Raw genomic sequence first — 26529 nt, 5'->3', positions numbered from 1 at the left:
AGGAGGAGGAATTTCAATTTCTTGGATGTTTTGAAGTATATCCTGCATAAGCACAGTGTGTATGTATTTAGTGATAAGATGTGTTTCTTTAAAAAAATGTCTAGCTTTTGGAAGTCCTTTTTGAATCCTAAAGTCTCTTTTAAAGTGATCATTTGGATAGGATTTAACTGGCTGCATGGAATTCAAGATTAGAAACAATTCTAAAAAGCCTTATAGCTTTGTGCATCTGAGAGAAAGAGACTGAGCCCTCATACGGAGACATGAATATATAGAGTCTGCAGGAGAAGAAAAGAGGGAAAATATGGTGAAGCCAGAAAGGACATCATTGGAATTAAGTAAAACCAAAGGTATGAAGGCAAAAAAGGAGGAAGTTGGGAGGAGTACTGAAATTTAACTGGCAGGGAGCTGTGGTTTTGCTAGAAACCAGAAAAAAATACAATGGGAATGATATCCTAATCTTAACCGACAGCAGTTTCAACAAAGGTTCTGGACATACACTTGCTCAGGAGTTCATTCAAGCTTATCCTTTACTGCTATTGTATTGGTTCATCATTCCTCTGTGTCTTACAGATGCACTCATCCTGGGTGGAATTCAAAACCCTCTATGTCCAAATCTCAACATTTTCAAGATCCAGCCCAAGGATTGATGGACATGAGGCATATTCAAACAGTGGGAAAATCTGAGCTTTTGCGCATATGAGCTGAATATTGCAACTACCAAGAAGTGGAGAAGAGAAGAAGCTTTGAATTTGGATCTGTAAATTAAATATTCCTAGCAAGAGTATGCATGTCCATGCTTTTGATGGTAAAATTCTAGCTAGAACCCACTAAGTTACACTCCAGTATTACTAGGACATTGCACAAAGATTTAGAGTTATGTTAATGCCATGGAATTGTGTCATGCTGCCATTTCATAGTTATTTGAGGGTTTATAAATGCTCTCCCCAATAAAAACTGCAATGATCTCAGTTTGGTAACCCTGCTGCAAGGTCTCCGAGGTTCAATTCTTTCTGAAATGCAATTGCTAATTATTTTTGGACAGGCGGATAGAGAGAATCACACAAAGACCATTCTGGAGCTCAGAATACAGTTTAAAAGGGGTGATTCACAAATAAGAATGCTACATTATCTGCACAAGAAAACAAAGTCACATCCCTAGATTTTAGTCACACAACCTATCACATAAAGGAGCTTAGCAATACTATTTTAGCAGAGAGAATATAGCTTGAAAGATTGCTTTATGCTATAGGTTGGACATTAAATTATAATAATGAATAGAAAGGGTAGATTTTTTTCTGCGGTAATCATACGCATACTGGAGCCCTTAACTTGTTAATAAATCATACCTTTCAACTCCATTTAATTTCCATTTGTGTTTCTGAGACATCAGCAGCCCGCCTCCCCATGCTGCCTGAAAGATAAGATACACAGGCTTAAGGAACAGGCAGTTTTGTATTCGTCTAGTGCTTGCATCCGTGTGTGAATAATTTTATGTCGTCTCCTTTTCCTGCTGAACCCATATGGTTCTAAACACCTCAGATGGAGCTACAGCGTAGGGCCTGGATAACAAACTGCACTAAGGGTTACATCTCTATCTTCTGTGGTTTCTTCCAGGAGGCAGTGACAGGGGTGGTGTTGGCAAAGGCCTGTGTGTCAACCAGCATCACTAGCCAATCTAATGCCTCCTTCACTGTAACCATAGATGACAGCAGTAGGGTAGACCAGCCCCAGTCTGTAGCAGCAGGCAGCCATGAAGTGACTGGAGGCACACAGAGGTGGCAGGCCTGCAGATGGGGAGGGAGGAAAGGGAAGATTTAAAAAGGTCTCCTGGCCACTGCCACCACTGGTGGTGTTGTAGCAGAGCCACAGCAGGTTCCAGCCCACCCTCGCCGTGCATGGCTCCTGAAGGCAGCTGGCAGGTCCCTGCAGCCCAAGGGGAAGGGATCCCCTTGCACTGACCCTATCCCATGTGCCAAGTCTGCAGTTTCCAATGTCCAGGAACTGTGACCAATGGGAGCTGCTGGGGCAGTGCCTGCAAGCAGCAGCACCTGGCCAGCAGCTGCTGCTGGAAGGGTGTGCTGGTCACTTTCGGGAGCCACCTGAGGTGAGCACTGCCCCTCTCACCTCCTCCCACAGGCAGCCTGCCCCAGACCAGCACCTCACACCCAAACTCCTCCCAGAGCCTACACGCCCCTGCACACACCCGACCCCAACTCCCTCCCAGAGCCTGGCAACTCCTTCCACACCCTGGCCCCAGCCTGGTAAAAGTGAGTGAGGGTGAGGGAGAGCAAGCGATGGCGAGAAGTGGGATGGCGTGTGTAGGCGCAGGGTCTTCGTGATGGGCTGGGACAGGAGTGTGGCCTCAGGAAAACGGGCGGGAGGAGGGGTAGGCAAGGCTCTTTGGTTTGCATGACTGGACAGTTGGCAAACTGTCAGTCAGGCATGTGCAAGTCCTGGTCATGCTGGAAGAGTGGTTCCAGCATTGCAGCCAGCACCTCGTTGGACACCAGCCAGAACAAGCACAGCACTACCCCAATGCCAGGCAGACCACATCTGTGCAGGCATAGCTTTTGTGTGGTTGTGGGCCATTGACAGTTCTGCCCTGGGGCCCAGAATCCCTGGCAGCAGGCCTGCAGATGGGTATGTTGGCCTTTCCCTTTTTGTGACTGTGGGACTGATAGCGTGGTGTGGCAGCCCAGCAGGAGAGATGGGTTTTGCATCAGAATTCAAACCACTAACATCTCCTCAGACCTCCTCTAGTGCCTGCCCCTCCCCTGCCCACCCTCTTTTCTCCTGCAGAGCTCTTGGGTAAGAGAGATCATCTTCCAGTATGTGCAGGAGAATGGGGCACAGTGAGGAACCCAATAAAGTGAGTGAATAATTTGTCAAGCTAGTCTCGCACAGTGGTTTTCAACAGGTGTGCTGAAGAAATTTCATCAGTTTCCCTTCCACCCCCAGATCTTTGCAGAGCCAAGGGTGGGGGAGTTCATGATATTTTACGGCACACTGAGATGACCCCACATCAGGTGGGGGCTCAAACTGCAAGGCTGCCTGAGTCCAGCTGGCGTGAGGTCATCAATTTCCCACCCGCAGACCCTTTGCAAAGCTTCTGTGAGGGGGAACTGACCAACCCCATTCCAGCTGGGAACTAGGCAGCCTTACTGCTTGAGCCCCCAGCTGGCGTGGGGTCATCAGTTCCTCCATGGCGCTGCAAAGAGTTGAGGGGAGAGGAAAGAGACCAACCCTGGGCCAGCTGGGGGCTCAAGCCTCAAGGCTGCCTGGTTCCCTGCTGGTGTGGGGTTGGTCAATTTCCTCTTGCAGAGGCTTTGCAAAGCAGCAAAGAGCCGGTGGCGGGGGGGAATTGACCAACCATGGCTCAAAAGGGCTGGTGGGGAGGGGAGGGGAACTGGCTCTTTGAAGCTGCCTCCTCCCCTCCAAGTAATCAAATAACTTAATCAAGTAATGGCCGAATTTTTCAGCGGTTACTCCTATCATGGTGGACTGTCACACCAGGTAAAAAGTGGGTGTGCTGCGAAATTGTTTGTGTAATTGAAGTGTGCTGTGTTACTGACTTGCAGATGCATTGGGGACCTCAGTGGGTTAGCCATCGGGGGCAAGTTATAGCCTTACCTGACTACAAGTTTAGAAATAACTAACAGCCTTTGCCTCACTTGTTTATATTGAGGACTAGCCAGAAAACAATTTTGTTTCATAAAAAATGTCAAAAATGTATTCATTCCTTAGAACCTGTAAGACACACTCCCCCTCCCCACCCCAGAATAGCTAAAATAGACGCAATAGAGACTTGGAGTCATGCCTCTCGCATTCTGGGTGAGCACACTAACCCGCAGGCTGTCCTGTGAGGAGGTTTCCCCAGCTCTTTCCATACCCCTCCCCCAAATTCCATGTTGGAATGGAGATACCCTCCGGACAATACTGTCATTGAAACAATTACATTTTTGTGAAACATTCCAGCCACAATGCTATGGGATTTTTTGATAGAAAAAAATGTTATTTTTTTTCCAACCAGCTTGATCTATTTTGATGGGCCTGTATGGGATGTGTTATTGTCTCATAATGATGATGCCTAGAGATACAGAGCTGAGGCCATGATTTTCAAGCTACGATTGCTAAAGTGAGTCGCTGAAATGCATGTTGAGACAGCTAAAAGTGGCCTGCTTTTCAAAGGTGCAGAACGCCCACAGCTCTCAGCGACCTCACTATGACAGCCAGGTGCCTACCCCTTTTTTTTTTTTCAGATCAAAGGAGTGGAAAATTAGGCTCTCGCTCATTAGCTCACATTAGAGGAACCAAGAATGCTATCATCTGCAGAAAATGACTCTGTGCACAGATGGGTGAACTCATGCTGGCACACTTTGTAAACCAGTCCCTAGAGCAATAGAGTACTTACATCCACATGCATCCAGATTTTGTATTTCTTGCAGATGTCTGCAATAGCGAGGAGTGGATCAAATGCACCATATACTGTAGTTCCTGCAGTAGCACTAACTAGGAAAGGAACAAATCCCTACACAAAGGAGAGAAATATTCCTCAGTGAAAGATTATTATTTGTCAACCATGGAACCTACCTGAATCCGCAGCAGTTCTATTTTCTTCCAAGTAATCAGAACATGGTATAAGTGAAACTTTAATTGTTGGAGATACTCTGTTAATCTTGAATAAATATATTGTCTCCCAGGTGACAAACCTGCTTTAAGCTGCCAGCAAAGAAAGCTGCCATTCGGAAATCAGGGGCTCCCTCATGTTTGTTTTCTTTTCTCATTCTAGATGTTTATGATATTGCAATTTCTGCCTTTAGATGGCAGCAAACTTCCAAGGCCAACACTGTACCAACCAACTTTTTGTAAGTAAAGATAAATTAGTTGTAGAATATTCAGAATGAACCTTTTCACACTATCTGTTTGAAGTAAAAAATGGATACTTTTTTAACAACACGTAGGACACAAACACCAACCTATCTTTATGCATCAGTGAATAATAAACCTTTGTGGTAAATCTGAAGTAATCTATGTTATGATGTATATTACCATTATATTCAGCACATGCTAGATTCTGTACATCACGTAGGATGGCACATTCTCTTCTCCAAGAATCCATGTTATAAAGTCCTGATCCTCCCAAGCTTTATGTTTATTTTCCACCTTTAGCACAGAGCAGTTCTACCGCCATTGGGACTACTCTAAGCGTATAAAGTTAAGTAAGTGCCTAAGACTTTGCAAGACTGTGGTGTAAAATACAGATATGAAAAATGACATAAAATACAGGTTTCCTAATATACAATCAGCAACTGATAAAAAGACCTTAAAATGCCCAAACTCGCCTCCTCCCGCCCTTAGTAGGTTTTTGGTTGAATGTTTTGATTTTTTTGCTATAGTTTCACCTACCCTCTGGTTTATCTCAGGCAAAATAAGTTTTTACAACGACCAGTTTTTCTTGTGAATTTTGAACTATATTTTTAAATTATTACTGTACAGCAACTGTTGCCATGGCCACCATATAAAAATAAAAGTGCACTTTGTATTTATGCTGTCAAAGTGCACACACATAAAACTGTACCTTGGAGAAGACCTTTAGTTCTTTGAATTAACTCCTCTTGATTTTATGACTTTTATAAGAATATTTTCAGTTTATTAAAAAAAAGCCCCTCAGTCCTCAAGTTTCTTCTCATTTAGTGTCAACATTCAGCAAGTGACTGTATCACACAGTGAGAAGTGCACTATATCATATAACATAGAAGGACGACAAATGCCTTGGGAAGGTCAGGCAACATCTTTAAACATATTGTTTGTTCAGCACCTCTAACCTTCCTCATTATGCTGTTGTGTTTCATATAAGTAAGTCATGGTATAATTCCATGTTGTCCTGCAACAGAACATAACACAGAATTGCTCAGCTGGCCTCTTAAAAACATGAATCAAATTGAGCAAAATGTGCTGGTTTCCTATGCATGGAAGTGGAAAACGCTGCATCATTTCTGCAGGGCACCTGGTAATAGACTTACTTTCTGTTTGGCTTCAATAATTCTTCTCTCAAGGTCTGATGGGATCATTTTCCCTCTGCAGAACGGATAAGGTCATATTAAAGATTCAGTTTGGAAATCAACCCCTTTTGATCACTTTTCAACTTAAATAATCCCAGACAGGGATGAAATTAAGCCTCTGCAGCATTTAACCTCACAAAGTAGGTACTTAAATGGTGCCTAATCCTTGATTTGGCCTTCAGCACAATGCTGCATGTCACCCATTATCCAGCTGGTGCCCCAGTGGGGAAACATTGCTTCTGTACTTTCAGTGTTTGGGACCAAGGTGAAGCCTCACTTAATGCTATATTTAAAGTCATGGAAGATAGGTCCATTATTGGCTATTAGCCAGGATGGGCAGGGATAGTGCACCTAGACTCTGTTTTCCGGAAGCTAGTGTAGTACCCAGAGGCACTGAGACCTCACCTGGGGTGAGTGAAGTCTCTGCTCTACAGCTTCAGCTGAGAGCCAGTTGGCCTTTAGCTCATGTGGTAGAGTGTGGGACTTCAGACCCTCTATTTGCAGGTTCTATTCCAGGGGGCCAGCAACCCAGGCCTATTGGTGTTACACTAGATCCCTTCTGAAGGAGCACATCCATACACAAAAAAGCAGATCAAAAGAACAATCTGCTCTTTCAAAAGAGTGTCCACAAAGCCCCTGCTCTTTCAAAAGAACAGGCCAGGGATTGAAAATGAGGACTCTCCTTTCAAAGGAAGGGCCCTGAGGAGCCTCTACACATCTTCTTTTGAAAGGGGGCGCTCTTCCTGAAACGGGAAAGGAAGAGCGATTTTGAAGAAATGCCACTTTTTTTTATTTACTGTTGAAAGAACACTGCTTGTATGTAGATGCTCCATGGGATCTGTCGAAAGAGCTGCCTTCTTTCCAAAAATCTTTCAAAAGAACGTGCTAGTGTAGACGCAGACTTTCTGATTACCTGTTCTGTTCATTCCCCTTTTTGCTTAAAAATAAAAATTAACTCTTGGTTCCTATCCAAGAACCAGAATATTTTACGAAAAGTAATTTTATAAAATCAAAAAAATTGCTGGGTGTTGGTTCCATTCTCATTAAAAAGTCAGGCAAATAAAATAAATGAAAGTTCTTAATTTTCAGCAAAGAAAATTTGATGTTTGTGATGACAGCTAGTGCTTATTATGCAGCACACCCAATGGTGTCAAAAGTTTGATGCATAAAGAAGTTTTTGGAAGAGATGGGCTTGGACAGCTTTGCTTTGGGAAAAGATCATGATGTTTTGCCTTTCCAAGGAAAAAAGCTGAACTCAGCCCCGGTTTTGTTTTGGGATTCCAGGTTGATACAGAATACTCTGCCCATTCCAGCACTTGTCTCCTTATTTGTTATGGTGTCAGACAATAACAATATTTCCCTTCTCCTCTTCAAACTGCTTTTAGGATTATGAAGATGAATAAAAGGAAAGTAAAACCCAGACTTGAAATTCCTAATCTAAATACAGTATAATAGCATGTTGTTTACCAGCCACCAGCATTGCCAAAATACATGCAGAGATACACTGTAACAGAGACCTGAGCACCACACTGGCAAAATTCATATAACAGTAAGTGATTAGTTAGCCCCAGAAAACCCAAACACACACAGAGACATATATAATAAAGGCTGCTACAAGCACTGTCAAATTTCACATAGGAGGAGGCAGGAAATCAGCCCTCAATACAGACAAAATACAGGTTAGCCCACACAACAAAGTCCCCTGCAGAGGCTAAAGACCTCAGGACCACAGCAAGGCAATCTATTGCATTGCCAACCTACGCAGAAGACCGTGGAGTAAACCAGATACTACCATTACCAATCCATATGAATGCATAGAAGGCGTGCATGGAAGACAAGCCCGGTTAACTGCATGATTTTATAAATTAAAAAAACAGCAAAAACTAGCTCCACTACAGGAACACAGGCGGATTTTACTAGGTGTGGCTCAGGCTTGATAAGCATCCAAAGGTTAGATGGACCCACAGCCATTACAATCCACACCCTTCCTTCATAAGAACCACAAGACCATCCCAGCACACCTGCCTAGTGTATTGTGGGAGAGGGCCTGGTAGGCTGCCATGTTTCTTTGGCCTCTTCCAGGAATGGATGAAAAACACACAGTAATTCTGCCATTGTCTTTAAGAAGAACAATTTAAAGTATTATTTTCACTAATCCAAAACAAATCAGTACATTGACTGCACGGAATTCCTACAAGGGCCATCTTCTGACCCCAGCTACGTGAACCTGGTTCTTAGTATCTAGAGAGAGCAGTGGTGTTCCTATGACATACTGATGCATCAAGAACTTCTTGCTCATTTTCCACACAATCTTTTATTCTGCTGCAAAGAGTTCTCAACTTTTTGGCACTAAGGAGATGAGATTATGCATCAATAACCGTAATTACTATTCTAAATTCCTCAGGTGGGTCTCTTCTTTTGATGAGAGGGTCAGAACATTTGATTTAGTCAGGCCTTCAGTTTGCAGTAAACTCTGTCATAGCCAGCATTCTATCATCTAGAACTCTCAAATAACAGGCATTTTAACCCTAAATAAATTTTAGTTTTGTTTGCCATAAGCACAGTATAGTGAAAGCAAATACCAATAAAAACAGCAAATACGGTATATATAAGTTTACAGTGTACAATACTACTGTCAGTAAAGTACTCTGCATACATTTTTGTTTGTTTCTTAGTGTTATGCTTTGCTAGGTATACCTCTCTGGTATCCAGAATATTTGACTCTCTGGCAACTGCCCAGTCCCGGGGCTGCTGGATATGACAGAGGTGGAGAAGGTGGAGGTGTAAACTATTCAGTAGATTATAACAAAGATAGACAATGGCTTTTAATGAAAGGCAATTTTTTAACTGAAATGCTCTCTGTAGAATTGGCGAGGAATTCTCTTTCAAAAGTGTTTTTTTTTAAACAACCAGAAAATCCAATTTCCAGAAAAACAGAACTTTCTGTGAGAAAATTTTGATTTTTGTGACAATTTCAGTTTTCTCTCAAGGAAGTTGGTTTATTGCACTAAATCAAAATGTTGCATTTGGGCCTATTTGCTAATAATCGCTGTCCACTTGAGTTGGTGTAGCGTCTCAAACGCACTGCAGTTTGAGAGCCTCACATCTGCATCCTCTTCTTTGATCTAGGTGTCCCGACAGGACTATAGCTCCTGTGATACACCACAGCTCCCTCCTCTAGGTTTGCTGCCATGGCCCTTTATGAGACATTGGGTCCCTCCAGGGAATCATAAACAGAAATGGGGGCAGGAGAACCCCCTAATTAAACTTCCATGAGTTACTGCCGGATATAGTTCCATGTTGAATTGAGTTGTTCAGACACTTCAGCTCAGCTAGGCAAACTGAAATGAAATATTTCCATTTAAGAATACAGAAATCTTTATTTTGAGTAAACCAAAGTATTTCACTATTTCTGAATCAAAATTTTAAGGGAGTTTCCATTCCAGGAGAAACAACCATTAGAATTTTCCTTTCCTGGGAAATATTTTAATTTTCAACCAGCTCTGGCTATCAGTTGGTGCAGAAGCTGTGATCCAAGTGCCACTGCATCTGCTGGTATAAACTGGTTTAAATCTTAAGTTAGAACTATGCTGATTCACACCATCTGATAACATGGACCTACACGTTTTTTTTTGTGTGCAGCCATCGCTTGTCCCGTCCCTGGGTGCAGCATTGTAACAAAGTGCAAAGAAATCCTTACTTACCTTTCATCACATCTAATCAGAATCACACTATCTGTGCCAATCCCCAAGGCTGCAGCTCCCTTCTTCACAGAAAAGTGACTCTGAAAAAGCATATTTGTTGTTTTGTATTATGTCTAATATTATTCTTATCCAACTCAATGAAAAACAAAACCAAAATATGAAACACTGAAGTCTTGAAGTGTCCTTGAATAACAAGCCTCATATAAACAATCATTCCATTTATTCATGTAGTTTTTCAGAAACTCATCTGTGTGACTTGAAATTTTATATCAATGCTCCCTCCCCACCTGAAGCAAAATTAATAAATCCAAACTTATTTTACTCAAAATATCAGCGCTATTTAGCTCCCTCACAGAGCAGGAATGCCATGAACAGCTGATTTCCAATGTTCTTCGTCTGGGAGGGAGGGAAGGTGCAAGGATGGAGTGGGAATCAGTCAATTTGTGGTGCTCCAAAAATGCTGGGAGGGAGGGGTGGAGCATGTAAGTGTGGGGCTCTGGCGCCCCAGTGTGTGAGAGGTTTGTGGAGGTTGGGGATGGTGAAAAGGGGAGCTGCAGGAGGGACACGGGCTGCTGTGACCCACTGAGGTGAAGAAGGGCTACTCATGTGGCCCACTCACCATTCGTGGTTGCCCATTCCTAGTGTAAAGCCTTTCGTTTTTTCACTACAGATCACTAGACTTGCAAAAAAAAAAAAAAGAATAAACGGAACTTTCCTACTGGAAATCCTCCAGTGAATTCACAATTAGAAGAATTAGCTATACAGCTGAAGAATCTGTTTGCCACTCAGTATGCATGAATACTTGAATATTGACGTAAGTTATGTGCGTACACACCACCATGTGGTCATAAGTCCTTAACACAGACTAATGAATTGGAGGGAACATATTTGTATCATGTACAGCAGTATTAGTGTAGGGTAAGGCACAGAAATGAGGTAAATCAGATACTAGACTTCATCGTAAAGTCACAGACGTTAGACAAGGAAAAGACACAAGCGTACATAATCCATCCCTCACCATCACAGGACTGTGTGAGTCAAAAGGCAGACTACAGAAGAGATTAATCACTTACACTGAACAAAGCAATTGTTTGAGCCCAGCTGTATTTGCATACACTGGGAAAACAGAGGTGATGCTAAAATTGTTTATTATGCCTCCCATTCAAAGCACTTAAGCACACACTGAACTTACAGCATGTGGCATCAATGGCATTGAAGTCTATTTTAAGTTAAATGCATGCATCAGCGTTTTGAATCCTGAGGCCTGAATGGATGTAATTTAGAAAAGCCAGAGATAGACAGGGACCCACAGTTAGTAAGATGTGGGGTGTTAGAATATGAGTCAGGGGAGAACATTAAAAAAGCAAAGATATAACTCTGCCACTACATAAAATTATCTAATGTAATTTCTCTAATTGTAGCAGGAGTGACTATATATAAGGTTACAAGTTAAAAATTAACCTTAAAACTTTTTTTGTCTTCAGTGAAAAATAGCTGAGGATAGAGACTTGAAATCTGCTCTTGTTTAGGAGAAATGGCTTTTCTGGAGAAAAGAAGTTTTGATTTGGTTAAATTATAAATCATTGAAGAGTACATGTTGGACACGTGTAATACATGGGGCAGGGCTTTTATCTTCCTGAGCTTCTGAGGTGTAGATTGGGATTTACCGTCTCCATGCATGTGGGATTAACAGACAGGTAAACTAAAAATGGTAGAAATGTGTGCTCAGGGCATATAAATTTTGTATTTTGAAATAGAAATTGCTTAATTTTTAGGGCTGAACTGTGCACCCTAAAACTTTTCTTCATGTAGCTACTTATACAATAATATATGCATATGTTACACTACAAGATTTAGTAAAGTAATGAAAAAGTGCTGATTTTATTACACGATTTTTGAAACCCTGAATTTTTTTCTCAAAGTTACATGAATAATGATCTCAGTAGAGTCTTATCAGAGTCATACAGTCAGCACTGATTTTCCTTTATAGGATAAGTAAGTTGTTTTTCTTCACTCATCAGACTCCTGAAATCAACAAGCTTTTAATAGTTAGTTTTTTTCCCCTTTCTCTGTCAAATGTAAGAAACTGACTCAATGGATTATAGTTTGGTAGGAAACTAGCTTGCCTTTCTTGAACGCGATAACAGATACGTGCTTATTGCACATAGTTGTGAAGCATTTCGTGACAGAGATGCTGCTAATACTATCACAAAGACTAACCCACTGCTGAACTAAACTGCATTACGAATTTGAAATGAATTGCCCTTGAAATGCAATTCTACAGGCTGTCATAGTTAGTCACAACCAAATCACTTTTGAACCAACAAGTATGAAGTTACAGATGGCATACCAAAGCAGCTCTCCATGGAGGCCTTGTGGCCCTGGCATCTGAGTCCACCAGTGCCACCCTTTGGTCAGACATGACATTGCACAGATTCTGCTCAGCTGGGCATGCAGCAGAGGGGTAGCCGAGTTAGTCTGTATCTTCAAAACCAACAAGAAGTCCTATGGCACCTTAGAGACGGGGTCTTTGCCCATGAAAGCTTATATTCCAAAATAGCTGTTAGTCTAGAAGGTGCCACAGGACTTCTTGTTGTTTCAGATGGGCACGTGATTTTCCAGAGGCAAGGTTATTAATTCTGTCCCACTAGTGCGTACAGACTTCTCCTATGTTTGTCAGGGATTATCTAGTCCTAGTCCTCAATGAACCTGAAACACCTGTTGGCTCTTACATCCGTGCTAAGAAGTAGCCAGGGAGCCCTAGTCCACCCACTCCACTTAGTTCCAGCTCAGGTTCTTAGCCCACACAGGCAGGATCAGCTCTCTTCAGCTGTATCCTGAGCTCTTTTGTACCCCCTCAGTTCGGCAGGCTTCTGCAGCCTGTGGCGCACATCATCACTTCTTTGGGTTGTTGTCACTCCAGGGTAGCATCACACCAGCTTGCTGCAAGAACCTCCTTTCTCTGGACTGCTGGCTCCTCTGGCAGCTGCCCTATTTGTTTGCTGCTCGGCTCTTTTATTCTCCCAATTGCTGTGAGGCTGCCAATCAGCCTGGCTGGCAGTTCCTGCACTAATTCCTCAGTTACCAGACATCCCATGACAGGCCTATACACCTAGTGCTGTAATAATATTTCTTGGTTGAACCAAAATGTCCCGTGTGGTACACGAATGCAATATGCCAGCATTGCGCACTGATCGACTGTGCCAAACTCATGTTTTCAGCTTTCCGGTCCTGTAATTGCTGCTCTAGGTCCACAGTGCAGCAAACCAGCCCTCTTCAGCAAACCACTTCAGCATGTTCTTAAAGTTAAGCATCTGTATAACATCTATTGACAAGGTTTAGCACGTGCTTCAGTGCTTTGATGAATGGGGCTGGATTTTTATGTGCCTACACGTTTGAATTGGGGCCCAGTGACCATGCACGTAAATGCTAATTTCAGTGGCAGCTGAAGGTGCTCAGCACCTACCAAAGACAGTCAGCATTCACCAATCAGACCCTGAGACTGTGTCTACACTATTCTGGAAGATCAACTCGCTCTGGGGTTTGACTTTGCATGTCTAGTATGGGTGTGTGAAATCGACTTCCCAGAGGTCGCAATCGACCCCTGTACTTCTCATGACGTGAGGAGTATGGGAGGTTAACAGGAGAAATGTATGGACAGTCAAGTTAGCTGAGGGCAGATAAGTTGATTTTTAGCTATGCAATTGCAGTAGCTAGAATTGCATATCTATCATCTACTTACTTTGCCTAGTGTAGACATAGCCTAAGTGTTCTACGAATAGATGTTTGCATGCAATGCAACTCTGTATGCTGTCATAGGCTGGCTTGTCATAACTACAGCTGAACGGAGTTACTTAAGTCATGCAAGCTTGCTACAGGTCTGCTGTCACTTTTGTGGAAGGGTAAAGGGTGGTCAAGCCAAACATGCCACAGCCAAACACCTATCTGGTGCTAGGAAGAAGGGCTTCTGAAAACTGGGGGGTGGGGAGGGTCCTTTTGGAAGGTCCCGTCTCCATGGGCGGCATGCACTTCAAAAAGCTGCACTTTCGAATCGCTGCAGCTGCAATTATGCTAATGAGGCGCTGCATATTCATTGCAGTGCCTCATTAGCATCTTTCAAACCCGCTCATTAACATGCCCCTTTCGAAAACAGGGGGCTTGTGTAGACACAGCCCAAGATCTGAAATCACAGGATTTTGCCTCAGGCCAAACCCACCCACCCCCGGTGGCTGGTAGGAGGAGCAGCGGACGGTGCCACCCATGGGTGGCTGGGAGGAGAAGCAGCCAGTGGCCAGCAGGTGGCAGTCAGCGGGATTCTGTGGACAAGTGGACAGCTAGTACTGCCATGGGGACGTATCTGTGGGCTCTGGGTCTTGGCCTGCACTGTGAGAGATACACCCTGTAACTGTGTGTGGGGTAACAGCAAAGAGCCCCAGCAAGAGACTTAGTTCTATAAAGTATTGGGATGGTACCTTGTTAAAGGGGTTTATCTCTGTTTAGATATATTGCATATGTCACTGCACAAACTTGGGTTTGTTTATCATTATTAAATAAGCTGTTTCCATCTTAGACTCTGTGCTTGCGAGAGGAGAAGAACTGCCTTACAGGCACCCAACAAGTGGGATGAGATTGTCCCAGGCCACTGGGTGGGGGCTTGAGCTGGTTAGGTGCATCATTGACAGAAAACCCCTAGGAGCTGAACCCGGCCCTTCTGGCAGGCACCTGACATTAACTGAAGGGTTACAGTGGTTTCATTCTTGTTGGTCTACTAGTGCTTGCAAGGAATTGTTTTGGATGCTCTAATTAGACACGATGGGATGAAAGTGAGCAAAGAGAAAGCTTGTCAGAGTATTGGGGAAACTTCCTTAACACTGAAGCCTACTGAGCTATACGCTAATCTTCCCAGGGAAGGGGTGGCAGCTGAGTCACATGGGCAAATTAAAGCTAAGCTGTGCAAAGCACTTAAGAATAGAGCGGCAGATAGGTCTGAGGGAATAGTTCTGCTTTGACAGAGGGGTGGACAAGATAATTGAAAGGTTAAACTTATTTAGCGGGTGGAGAGGGGTTGGTAAGAAATGAAGTCTCATAATGTTAGCTTTGGTCTGGACTGTTGATTGATTTTGTGTGGCCATGAAAGGAAGAGATGGGGAGGGAGCCCTACTCCACCCATGGGGCAGTGCAGCAGCCAGCCATGTCTTGAGGTCTGTTGTGGGCTGGAGAGATCAAGGGCTGAATGCCTGCTACACTTCTACCCTGAGAGAAAGTGGGTTAGGAAGGTGGTGAAGAGTGACTGAAAGTAGGCAGAGCCATGCTTCCTCTCTCCTTAGTCACTGGGCAGTGGCGCAGCACATGAGGTGAAGGACTATGCCGTATCTGGTAACGGGCTGACAAAGCACACTGCCTACTGTGGCTTGTATCCTATTAAAGACTGGAAAGCCCTGCCTGCCAGAAAGTGTTATGGAGGGCACCAATGGTAACCCCAGGCCTGAAGACTTGAGGGGCACAAGGACAAACTGAGGCAGCTGCAATTATTTCTCACAGGTGACAGACTGAGGTGGCTTATCAGGAGATGCCTGATGAGCTACTTGTGTTTTACGCCAGCCAGAAAGTAAAGTTGAGTGAAGATGGGTTCAAGAGAAACCTAAACCTATTTCTTGAAAGGGAAGTGTTTACAATATAATGGTGAAAATCCAGCAAGGTAGAGGAGTACTAATGCTAGGTTATTAGGGTTAATGATTACTAATCATAAAACAGGCATGTTAAGCTAGGAGATGCTTTCCTCTTTCTAAATGTCTTATGCTAGTTTGGACTGGGATACTTTAGCTTGTCCCCCTCCTTCTTTATGCCTTTTTATTATTGAACTTTGTACTGTGAGATGCACAATACAAATTTATTACACAGAGACAGTCAGGCCTTTCCAAAAATGAAGAATTGGAATAAAAAATCTTCTGCTCCTTAGATTTAGAAGTTCATTAACAATGGCTGTAACACTGAAATATAGGGTGACTTAGTCTTGCATGATCCTTGCTTTAATATATAGATGTTTATGAATATGACAATAAATCTTCTGCCTTATTTTATGGCCTCATAAATCATTATCACCCAATTCAGGATGTCGGAAATGGAGAGGAAAAAACCTTATAATATTGTGATACCCAATGCCCATATCTAGTCTAGTCAGGGGAAATTAGTCTCTCCCTGCATAAATCAGCTTTGCAAAGGGAATTGGCTGGATAGCAGGGAATTAAGTCCCAAACACAAGGAGGCTGGATGGTGTATCAAAGGGAAGAGTGTCAGTTGTACTTCTGTGATCTCTATGTAGAGCGTCTGGGACATGGTTCATGTGCAACCAAAGGGGCCTCATCCCCCACAGTTTCTCTGCCGTAGCATATTTGATGGAGCCACCTTCTATGGCACAAAGGGAAAGAAGATGCTTCCCTCGGCAGTTCCGCCCAGAGTTTAAATCCTATGGCAGGCCTTATGTGGGCGCTCTGCACCAGGAAGATCTAATAGCAAACAATAGTGTTTTATTGCAATTACCTTGTTGAAATGGAAGCCTCCCATGCCGTGAGCATGGCTGGGTATTGTCACATAAATGTTTTATGCTCACTGACGTAAGATACATGCCTTGGGAGGAGTTTCATCTGCTGCTGCTAGAAGGTTAGCAGGAGTTTTGCTGATGTTAGGGGGCGCATCTGTAATAATAATTTTGTGTCTCTGCCTGACATGCCAATGTTGGTACCTTTTACATTCCAATTTATCTGCATGCAGCCTTCCTCATGCAACAAGGACTCAGGCCAACCTCGCATTTTCTTTGGCTGATTTGTGGAATGCTCAAAGGCAGTGGCGCTGACAGCCACTGTGGGCCCAGAGGCAAGGGAGGAGGGGGCCAAGGAAGAAAGGGGTGGGATTTCACATTGGGAATCAGGGAATTTCAAAGTCTGTGGTTTATTTCGAAGCGCCGGCGTCCACATGGCCAGTTGGCGTTTTGAAAGCAGCAGTTTCGAAGCGTGACTGGCTGCCATTATGCTAATGAGGTGCTGAATATTTATACCAGCGCCTCATTAACCAGTTCCAATCCTTGTCATTTAAATGCCCTTTCTGAAAAGGAGGGGGCATGTGTAAACACAGCCAGGGAATAGCACCTATTTCGAAATAAGCTATAGCGCATCCAATGGCTCTATTTAGAAATATGCACTATGTGTGGAGATGTTGTATTTCGAAAGAGCTAAGTTCTATTTCAAAACGCCGTTTGGTGTGTAGCAGCAATATTCCAGAATAGTTTATTTGGGAATAAGGCTGCTGTGTAGACAGACCATCAGTGAGTTAAAAACTGGTTTCAATTTCCATGTTGAGAACATGGAAACTTTCTTTCTGTTTTTCTTTAGATGGTGAAAACAGAACCTCTGCTCACTTCCTCTGCATGGTTAGAGGAGTCTGCCATTGATTTAATGGAGAAACGCTCTCTGTTAAGAATGACTTCATACTGCATGGCACCAAATGAAAATGCCAGTGGCCAGTATCCTCAAATCCCTCCCTCAAAACACCACCATGTCCATGTTACCTCTGTGAGCCTTACCTGTGGGGCGGACCTGGAAAACTATCTCCTAGGCAGAGCTAGCTGAAGAACCAAAATTCCATTTGATGACAATAGCTGAGATTGGAAAATTTGCTTTCATTACACTGGAATGAAGCCATAACTTAGAATGCTTTTGTAAAACAAAACTGTAGCAAAATTTCCATTTTTTGGCTCAAAAAGGTTGATTCCTCCATCTCTGGAGGTGACCAGCAAGACCGCTCTGCATCTCAGAAACCATCTGGCAAAGACTTTGTCAAAACTGACAGGATGCTATCCAGTGTTTCAACTTTGCCAAGTATCATTTTTCAGCAAAAATGCCCCAAAAAAACTGATTTAGTGGAAAATGTTTTGAACAGCTCCACCCCTATGTTTGCATTTCTTGCAAACTCCCAAGCCCTAGGGATTCCCATGGACTGCAAGCTTAGGCCCTAAAAGACTTTCATTCGCTCTGCAGGCTTGACATACAGTAAAATCCCGAGATACACACGCTCAAGTTGCGCATATCTTGGGTTAACGTGGCCACAGTCAGGGACCGGGAAACTGCTCCTGTCAGGGAAGGTAGCCTGCAGGACCATCTAGTCTCTGCAGACATGAGTGCGAACACAGACCCTGAAAGGGATCTTTCCCACAGGCGGACGTGTAGCAGCCCTCAAGCTACTTAACCCTTCATCTTGCCCAGCAGTGGAAGGCCCAGCTTTGACCTTTCACAGTGCCATCTCTGGGGTGATGCCTGGGGAGACACTGAGCGTGTGCAGTGCCTCTGCCAATGCCCTAGCAGGCAAAGGCTCCTCCTTGGCTGAAGGCAGTTACTTGGAGGGAAATTTAGAGAGGGAGCATGAAGTCTGGCACTGCCGTCTCTTTCCACCCTCTTCCCCCTCCGTAGCCATGGGGTAGTTAACACAGCCCTAAAGCCAAACAAATTCCAGCCTGGGGAGAGACAGGTGTGGAAAACTCATCTCCCACATCTGGGGCAGTTGTGGTTCCACCCCCAGCATCCTCTGTGTGAAGCCCCACTCCTCTCATCCCAGCACTGGTTCGTTCAGTGCCCGCCTGCTTTATGCAAGTGTCTGGGCCTATGCATCCCTTACTGCCAAAGAAGCTGGGCTCAGGGTTTGGTTCATGGAGAGAAACCCCATGCAGTGTTCCCTCTGTTTCTTTTCCATCGGTGTGCAGAATAAATTTTGCTATGTGCACCGAGACATGTGGATGTGCACCATCAGCAGACACACCTGCTGCCAGCTGTGGGTGGTTGTTCTGCTAACCAGCCAGGCAGCATCTGAATCTCGCCTGCATGGCTTCTCAAGTGCACAGCTCACAGGGAACACCGATCACTGGTAAAGTCAGCCAAACCCCTAGTGCATGCATGATTTTTACATATTACTGCATGTTATCAGAGTGACAGTAAATTACAGCAGGAATAGTGTCAGCTACCATCCATTTGGATTTACAGAGATTTACTCTGGTAGACTGCTACAGACAGCAAAATCGCTGTCAGAGTGTTACAGCATTTGATTCTGAACCCATTCACACTGGATTTCACGCTAGGCTTTACACCAATATAGGAGAAAGGCACCATAATTTACAGACCCTGCTTTATAGTATCATGCATTTCAATCTCATGCACCCAGTACACCCCTTCGTATAATAAGAAACAACCCCTTTTTTACTCCCAATGAGAACATGGCAGGCATGAAGCCAGGTAGCCAGGAATCCCTTCTTCGGGTATTCTCTCTATCCTGGGTCAATTAACAAGAGCAAGTTTAACATACACGATAAAAAAGAAACACATACATGCTCTGAGGTGAGGGCAACCAGCCTGGGAATAGCTGCCATTCCTTTCTCTTTGACTTCTGGGAACATCTTGAAACGTGCAATCAACATAGCATACATGTTAGATATGGCACCACCTGGAGTCCACAGTAATACACTGTTATTTTTTCTATGCATTGTTAACATCAGTTCAGTACAAACTACAGTCGTTAAAATTTTTCCAACTCAAGTTCCTAAGCAAACGAGCATGAATAGTTCTTGCTCATTGTTACTCTAATAGGGGCACAGACCAAATGGGTCTATTAATAACCTTCCCATGTCCCAAGGGCATGGACACGTGTGAAATGTTAAGATGGACAAAATGGGGTACTAGGGTTTCTGCCATCTCCCCATTCCCCAAAACTATCCATCTCTTTCCTAAGAACGGTTACATATGCTGCTAGTTTGAATTATTATGTGATGCTCCGACCCCATGGGTGGGAAGGCAAAGGGCCTCCTTCAATGTGTGCACCACAACAGGGAAAGTTGCCAAGTGGCACTTCACAGTGATGCGCTCAGCCCTCAAAGACTCCACTATCTGCCCCAGATTGAGTGTCCTGGATATGCCACCAGGCCAAAGCATTAGGGCAAACAGCAAAAGGAAAGCAGAGAAACAAAAAAGCAAAGAGAAAAAAAAGCATCAGTCCAAAATTATTCTTTTATTTTAAAATCTTATCACCAACTCTGCCCTCTGAACTGTTTCCCACGGTGGGGTTGGGGAGGGATTAAATTTGTCTAACAATATTACAGCAAAATCACTTCCGTACACAAGTTGCTAGTGCTTAGATTAAACAATTTAGACACAAGAAACACAGTATAAGGTTGCGCTTCATTTTCTTTCCTTTCATAAAGCTCTGTAAAATGGACCTGAGGTTCCGCAGTTGATAGGTAAGGCGTTGTTGATAGGTAAGGCCTGGCTATAGCATAGCAACACATTGTTACTTCGGGACTATAATGCACCCTGGGTGGAGGTTTTACAATAATTCTGTATTTGTTTAACTGTTAGGTTTAAGAAGGGTTGGTCAGATTGTCAGCGAGTGTAAAATCAATGTAATGCCACTGAACAAAATGCAGTTGCATCACATCACACCAGCTGAGGTTCTGGTCTGGTAAGTTTAGCTTTTTTATGTCACAGTGAACACAGAGTTATGTATGCTCAATGGGGCCAACAGCCGCTGCAGGCCCTGGGGCAAGGGGTGTGCGTGTGGAGAGGCGGGGCACGGCCAAGCTACTAGGCTGTGTGGAGGGGCAGGGCCTCCGGAGGAAGGGGCGGGGCTGAGGGCTGTCAGTCCCCACCCTGCCAGCCTTCAGAGCTGAATGGAGGAGAACTAAATTAAAAGGGGCCGGGGTGCTGGCTGGCTCTGCTGCTGCACTAGTGGTGGCAGCAGCTAGGAACTCTGGGCCCCTTTGAATCTCCAGGCCCTGGTGCAGTTCCCCACCTTCCCTCCCCCGTGGGCAGGCCTGTGTACACTATTCCTCTGTACACCAAGAACTGTGCTTATACCTCCATTCCTAACTGGTTCACTAGTCCAGGGTTTTATTTAAACCAAGACTAATCTTAGGTCTTCACAAGCCATGGATTTCACTCTGATCTCTCTCACAATGGTATTAATTCAGGTTAGCTCCACTGAGTTTCACTAGTTTAAAAGTGGTGAGAGAGCAGAAGGCAGGTTGTAAGGGATTTATTTTTCTCAACCCCTTGTATGTAGGTATTTTTATGCTTAGTTTTACAAACACTGAAATGGAAGCAGGAAGGTTAAGGCCACATTTACATCCCTGAAGTATTTGGGTGTCTACCTATAGAATTAGATCCCTAAATGACAGCATCTGAGTTTGGGAAATTTGGCCTAAATTAGTGCAGGCATATGAGCCCCTGATCGTGTAACTGACATGGTTAGGTTTGAAGAAGGTGGGTCTGTCCCATGAAAGCTCATCACCTAATAAATTATCTTGTTAGTCTTTAAAGTGCTACACGACTGCTTTTTTGCTTTGTCAACATCAAGTTTACAATGTAGGATAATTTCCATTGCTCCCTTTATTATTTAGCAATTTAGAATTATATTTATTAATGGGTCTTAACCTATCTCATTTTAGCAGACATGTTTTTATCCCCTTAGTTAATTGGGGGGTACTGAAGACAACTGCAAAAGTACAGCTCAAAGTCTGTCTACAAAATGACAGTTGCAGAGAATAAATAGAGTTAGCGACTCTTCTTCACAGCAGTGAGTGTGTTAGCTATTTTTTATTCAGAGAGGCAGGAATTGATACTAACCTGGCACAGAGATAAAGATAGTTTTGACTATTGCCCAAACAAGCAGATCTGGCACAGTAACATACTGCTTCTTAAACCGTGTGAATTATAAACAGGTAATTTGCTCTGATCAATCTGATATGAATGATACAGGACTACTTTCCAGACGACCAGTGCATATATTTGCCCTCCAGAAGCCCAGGAATTACAGAGCCCCTACACACCTCCTCCTTTTCCCCTGATGCTAGCTTCTCCTCTGCACAGGGAAGGAAGATTCTTATTGTGGAGATGGGAACCCCATACATAGGGGTACTGCTCTCCAGAACAGGAGACTCATTTTGTGGCTGAATGGGCTATTTATAGAATGTGACCTATTTGATGAAATCCTGTACCCCAGTGAAATCAATAGCAACACCTCCATTGACTTCAGTGAGGTCAGAATTTCTCCCACTGAGCGTATGTTTCATGGATCACGGCACCTCATATAACCATCTACAGGCGTCATAAACAGGCCCCTCTGCCTAAACCTGACAGCCTTTTAAGCTAGCAATAAGGGTATGTCTAATTACCATCCACATCACTATTGCCCTGCCCAAATCCCAGTCCAAGCAGTGTTACTATTAATCCTCTGTTTTGTACCAGGTTTCTCTGTACTGCAGAAGGACCGTGCCTCTTGTAGTTTGAAAAATTAAAGTCTTTAGACTCTATCAAAAGTTATTTCATTTGCTGCCATTTAAAGGTTGTTGGCCAATGGTTTGTCCCAAGAATTTTTGAGATTGCAAAAATTTTCCCACCTTGAATCAAGAAAAATAAATGGTGAACTCTCAAAACAAATCAAGTCACTTGAAATGTTTCTTTTCAGTTTTGACATTTTACATTTTTAAATCTTTTATGTAAATCAATTAAAATGTTAATATAAAACATCACTTCAAACTGAAAAATGAAACTTTTTCAGCTGCAAATATTGAAATATCCTGTTTTGACATTTACAAAACTTTTTTTCCAATTACTTCTTAAATCAGGAAATTCATCAATACTGACTCCCACTGACTGTTTTGGTTTTGACTACTCAGTGTTTTTTGATGAGAAAACATTTCACCAAAAAATTGCTGGCCTGCTTTAATTGTGATTACAAAAACTGTACATGCAGTCTAGACAACAGCCTTATTCCAAAACAATCTGTTCCAGAACAGTTTATTTCAAAGTGACATGGGTAGGCACAAAAATGCATTTGGAAATAGCACTTAGCTATTTCATACAACAGCACCTACACACAGAGTGTATTTTGAAATAGAGACATTAGGTGAGCTATGGCTTATTTTGAAATAGGCTCTGTTTCCTGTCTTAACTACATCTATTTCAAAATAGCCATTTCAAAGTTGGTAATCCTCAGCCTATGAGGAATAGTGCCTATTTCGAAATAAGGCAGCCACTAGTTCAAAATGATTTCAAAACAGCGGTTGCGTGTGTAGACATTAGGAGAGTTATTTCAAACTAACAGCTGTTATTTCAAAATAACTTTGCTGTGTAAACATACGCTCAGTAACTCGCCAGCAGAAAGCTTTTTTCTTAGGGCCGCCTCCCGATTAGTTGTGCTGTGCAGACAGCAATTAGCCAAAATGCAAACACAACCATATGGTATATCTCAGGTGTATCAGAACTGATTGTATGCAGAGCAGAAACAGTGAGCACCACACACACAAAAAAAAAAACCCCAGACTAGCAGTTAGTTGAACATACTGTTACCTAGTATGGCACCATGATATGGTGAACTCCTCAAATCTAGAGGGTGCTTTTACAGGGAATGAGGCAAATTTAGATGTGATATAAACAGCAGTATAAGTTGCACGTTGAGTGTAAAGTTGGTCACAAAACATATGTGAGTGAGTTTAAATGGTACTTGGCAGCCATGCCTGCCAACAGTGGGTGTGAGAGGGAGGGAAAAAGAGGGGCCCAGTGATTTAAAAGGGCCTGGGCTTCCAGTGGCTGCTAGTGCAGGGGCAGTGGCAGACAGAGCCCGTACCCACTTAAACTGAGGCACTCTCTGGGAATTGCTAAGGGTGGGGATGGGATGATGAAGTGTACTCTGGGTGGCAGGGAGGACTGGCTGCACCAGTCCCACCCCTTCTGCCTAAGACCCCACCCCTTTGAGGAGCGCAAAGCTGGGCTCTCTCTCCTACCTTCCCCAGAGAAGGCTGTAAGTTCCCTTGGATTTAGCATACCTTTGCCTGACATTGAGAAGGCAGCATTGTCTAATGGGCTGGCTACTGGCCTTCTGTTCTTAGCTCTGCTACACACCTATTGCAAGTCACTTCACCTCTCTGTGCTACTGTTTCCTCCTCACTCTTTGTCTGTCGCTTCTATTTAGATTGTAAGACCTTAGGGGCAGGACTTGTATGAGGCAGTGTGCAAACACACAGTAGCAGACAACAAGGCTCTGATCTTGGGCGGAGCCTGCAAGTACCATCATGCATATTACAAGCAACGAATAACACCAAGAATGCCCTCTTCTTGTTTGCTAATCCACCTCATCTGGCACTTGCTTTGCTAATCCACTGAATGCCACCTGAGTTCAAGCTACACAACTTTAATGCTTACACTTGTTCCTTGACCACCTTAACGCTCAATGTGTAGTTTACCTGACAGTTGATTTGATCCAGGGACTGCCATGGGAATTCAACCAGCATAGTTCCGGCTGAATTTGATCCATGCTCTACAAAAAGCTACAGAGCCATGTATCATACAAGGCACAATCCAATCCTCTCACTCTACACCAGGAGGAGAATGACCATAGTGTAATCGAGGATTTGCTCGATTTGTACGCAATTGCTGATCATAGTGCAGGCTACAGTCTTCCCCTTTGGCTGCTTAATTCCTTTCAGGTGTTTGCTTTCTGCACGTGAAGTGCTTTGGCTGCGGGAAGGCACAGGAATGCCCAAGATCAGTGACATACTCCTGTTCATTGCAGAACAAAACTTTCCCTGCTTCAATAGGAATGAGGTCATGTTTATATAAGGCTAATTAAAAACTCATTATTATTATTATTATTATTATTAATAATAATAAGTGATACAAATTTCCCTCTCTTGCACTGTTTGAAATTTATCTCTGTGCAAAGGGCCAGAAGAAGGCCCATTAGCCTCTTAAATCCAAATCCTCTCAAATGGCATGTAAGTGGGGTTTTGCATTAGTCCTCTGCACAGAATGTAGGTAGGGGGCTCAGAAATACCTGTGATGTTTAGCTGTGCAGTCTACTCATCAGGTGACAGTCAAAACATCTTCACCTCATCCCCTGAGACTGCTGAACCTTTTTTTTTCGAGAACAGATTCCTCCCTCGGGGTCATTCTGTTGTGAAATTGATAAGCCAAAGGAATCTATCCAGTGCTAAGTCTTTGTCTCTTTTTGGGATACTTTCTGTGGCTTGGGGAGATAAATACACAAATAATTTTAAGTAAAGTTTCAGAGTAAAATGGGGAGCAAAGAAGATTGTAATGATAACTGGCATGCTAAAAATAATCAGATGGCTCAAGGAAATTGTACTTGCCACTGACAGTGAGTCCTCTATAGTTAATCACACTTATTTCTTGACTTATTGACTTGCCATGAAGAAGTTAGGTCTCTGATCCTGCAAGCACTTACACATTTGAACTACTCACAGGAGCAGTCCCTGGGAACTTAATAAGAGAACTCACCCATGTAAAATTAGCCACATACATAAGGGTTTGCAGGATCTTGGTCAGACTTTGTATTTACAGATAGGGATATTAAATTTTCCTGCACACTTAGATTTCCACTGTAATGAAGGAGGGCATCAGAGGGTTTGTTTGTCACATCATTAATACTACAATATATTTTTTTATGCTATGCAATCTGTAAAAAAGTAGGAACATAGCACAACTGCAGGGCAAATGTCTCTGATTATTTTTTTCCATGCACCACTATTGCTGATCATGATGCAGTACAAATTGCTTGAAGGGAGTATTCAACAGTGACTGACATTTAAGTCCCTAATAATTACATCCCTGTATTTAAAAAATATACAGTAGTTTTATCCAACATAGGACAGTGGTTGCTATTAGGAAGCGACCTCTTGGAATAGTGGATTTCATTGTATTGACTCTTTAGCTAGTTTACTTATGAGGCATATCATAGCATAGACTGAAACACAAAGAAAGCTTGAAATATCATATACCAGGTGAAAATATCCCATCGCCACAGCCCCCTGGCCAGCCAATCATTTCTCTCATTTTCTTTAGCGTGACATATTCCAAAAGCACAAACACTGGAGCAATTTCATAGGTGAACCTGAAATGTAGTAATGGCCATATTTATTGTTTTTTATTTAAAACATTCATTTATTAATTAAAATATCAACACAATTGTTTCCATTGTCAACTCCTGAATCCGTACTACATATAGATACTGTGTATATAGCGTACAGATCAGAAAACTATTTTGCAGACGAGTAAATTTGATTATTTTCTTTCTGCCTTGAAGTTTAAATGTTTAAAACCCACTTTTGTGAGATGCCAAAGATTCTGTTCCCATTGACTTCAGCAGGAGTGGAGCTTGCCCAGTTTCCTGCAGGACTGAGGCTCACATGATTATGAGTTCAAGAGCCACTGGCCTGAACAAGGCCCTTCACTTCACGTACATATATTGTCTCACTGAAGCCAAGGAGATGCTGTGCATAAAAAAGCAAATCATGCGCATACAACATATTGCAGGTCTGAAGCCTTACAAATAAACCCTGGGGCCCATTCTGCAGCCCTTCACCACTTGGATAGTCCCACTGAAGCCAATGGCACTAACCCGCAAGAGAAAGAATTGCAAGGACAGGCTCCTTTGTAAGCAAGACTATTTACAGAACAATATCTCCTTGTGTTTCCATTTTCCATATTTACGCATGCAAAATACAAAACTATTTTTCCCTTCATTTGCAGGAATTTTATCAAAGTTGTCCTTTCATGTAGGTAATGTTTTATCAGAGATGATACACAAAAACAGTTTTAAAATAACATGATGACTGAATTAAAATGCTGACAAATGGGTTTCCTTCTAGTTTCACATAAAAGGCCCTCTTTTACATGTAGCAAATATTGCAGAATCTAATTTTAAAATTA

At 43.1% G+C, this 26529-nt stretch overlaps 1 protein-coding gene across 1 annotated transcript in view; it reads right to left on the bottom strand.

Moving 5' to 3' along the window:
- GAD2 (glutamate decarboxylase 2) overlaps window positions 1-26529 on the bottom strand; it is a 48759-nt gene that overhangs the window by 13920 nt on the left and 8310 nt on the right. Inside the window, exons 6-11 of the mRNA XM_074985507.1 lie at window positions 25599-25711; window positions 19137-19252; window positions 9767-9846; window positions 6024-6078; window positions 4412-4528; window positions 1347-1411 (exon numbers count right to left, since the gene is read on the bottom strand). Coding sequence (XP_074841608.1) covers window positions 1347-1411; window positions 4412-4528; window positions 6024-6078; window positions 9767-9846; window positions 19137-19252; window positions 25599-25711 — 546 coding nt within the window. The remainder of the gene's footprint in view (window positions 1-1346; window positions 1412-4411; window positions 4529-6023; window positions 6079-9766; window positions 9847-19136; window positions 19253-25598; window positions 25712-26529) is intronic.

Source organism: Carettochelys insculpta, chromosome 2 (genome assembly GCF_033958435.1).
Source record: "Carettochelys insculpta isolate YL-2023 chromosome 2, ASM3395843v1, whole genome shotgun sequence".
Classification (NCBI taxonomy): Eukaryota; Metazoa; Chordata; order Testudines; family Carettochelyidae; genus Carettochelys; species Carettochelys insculpta.
This window is presented reverse-complemented; position numbering and strand designations above follow the sequence as displayed.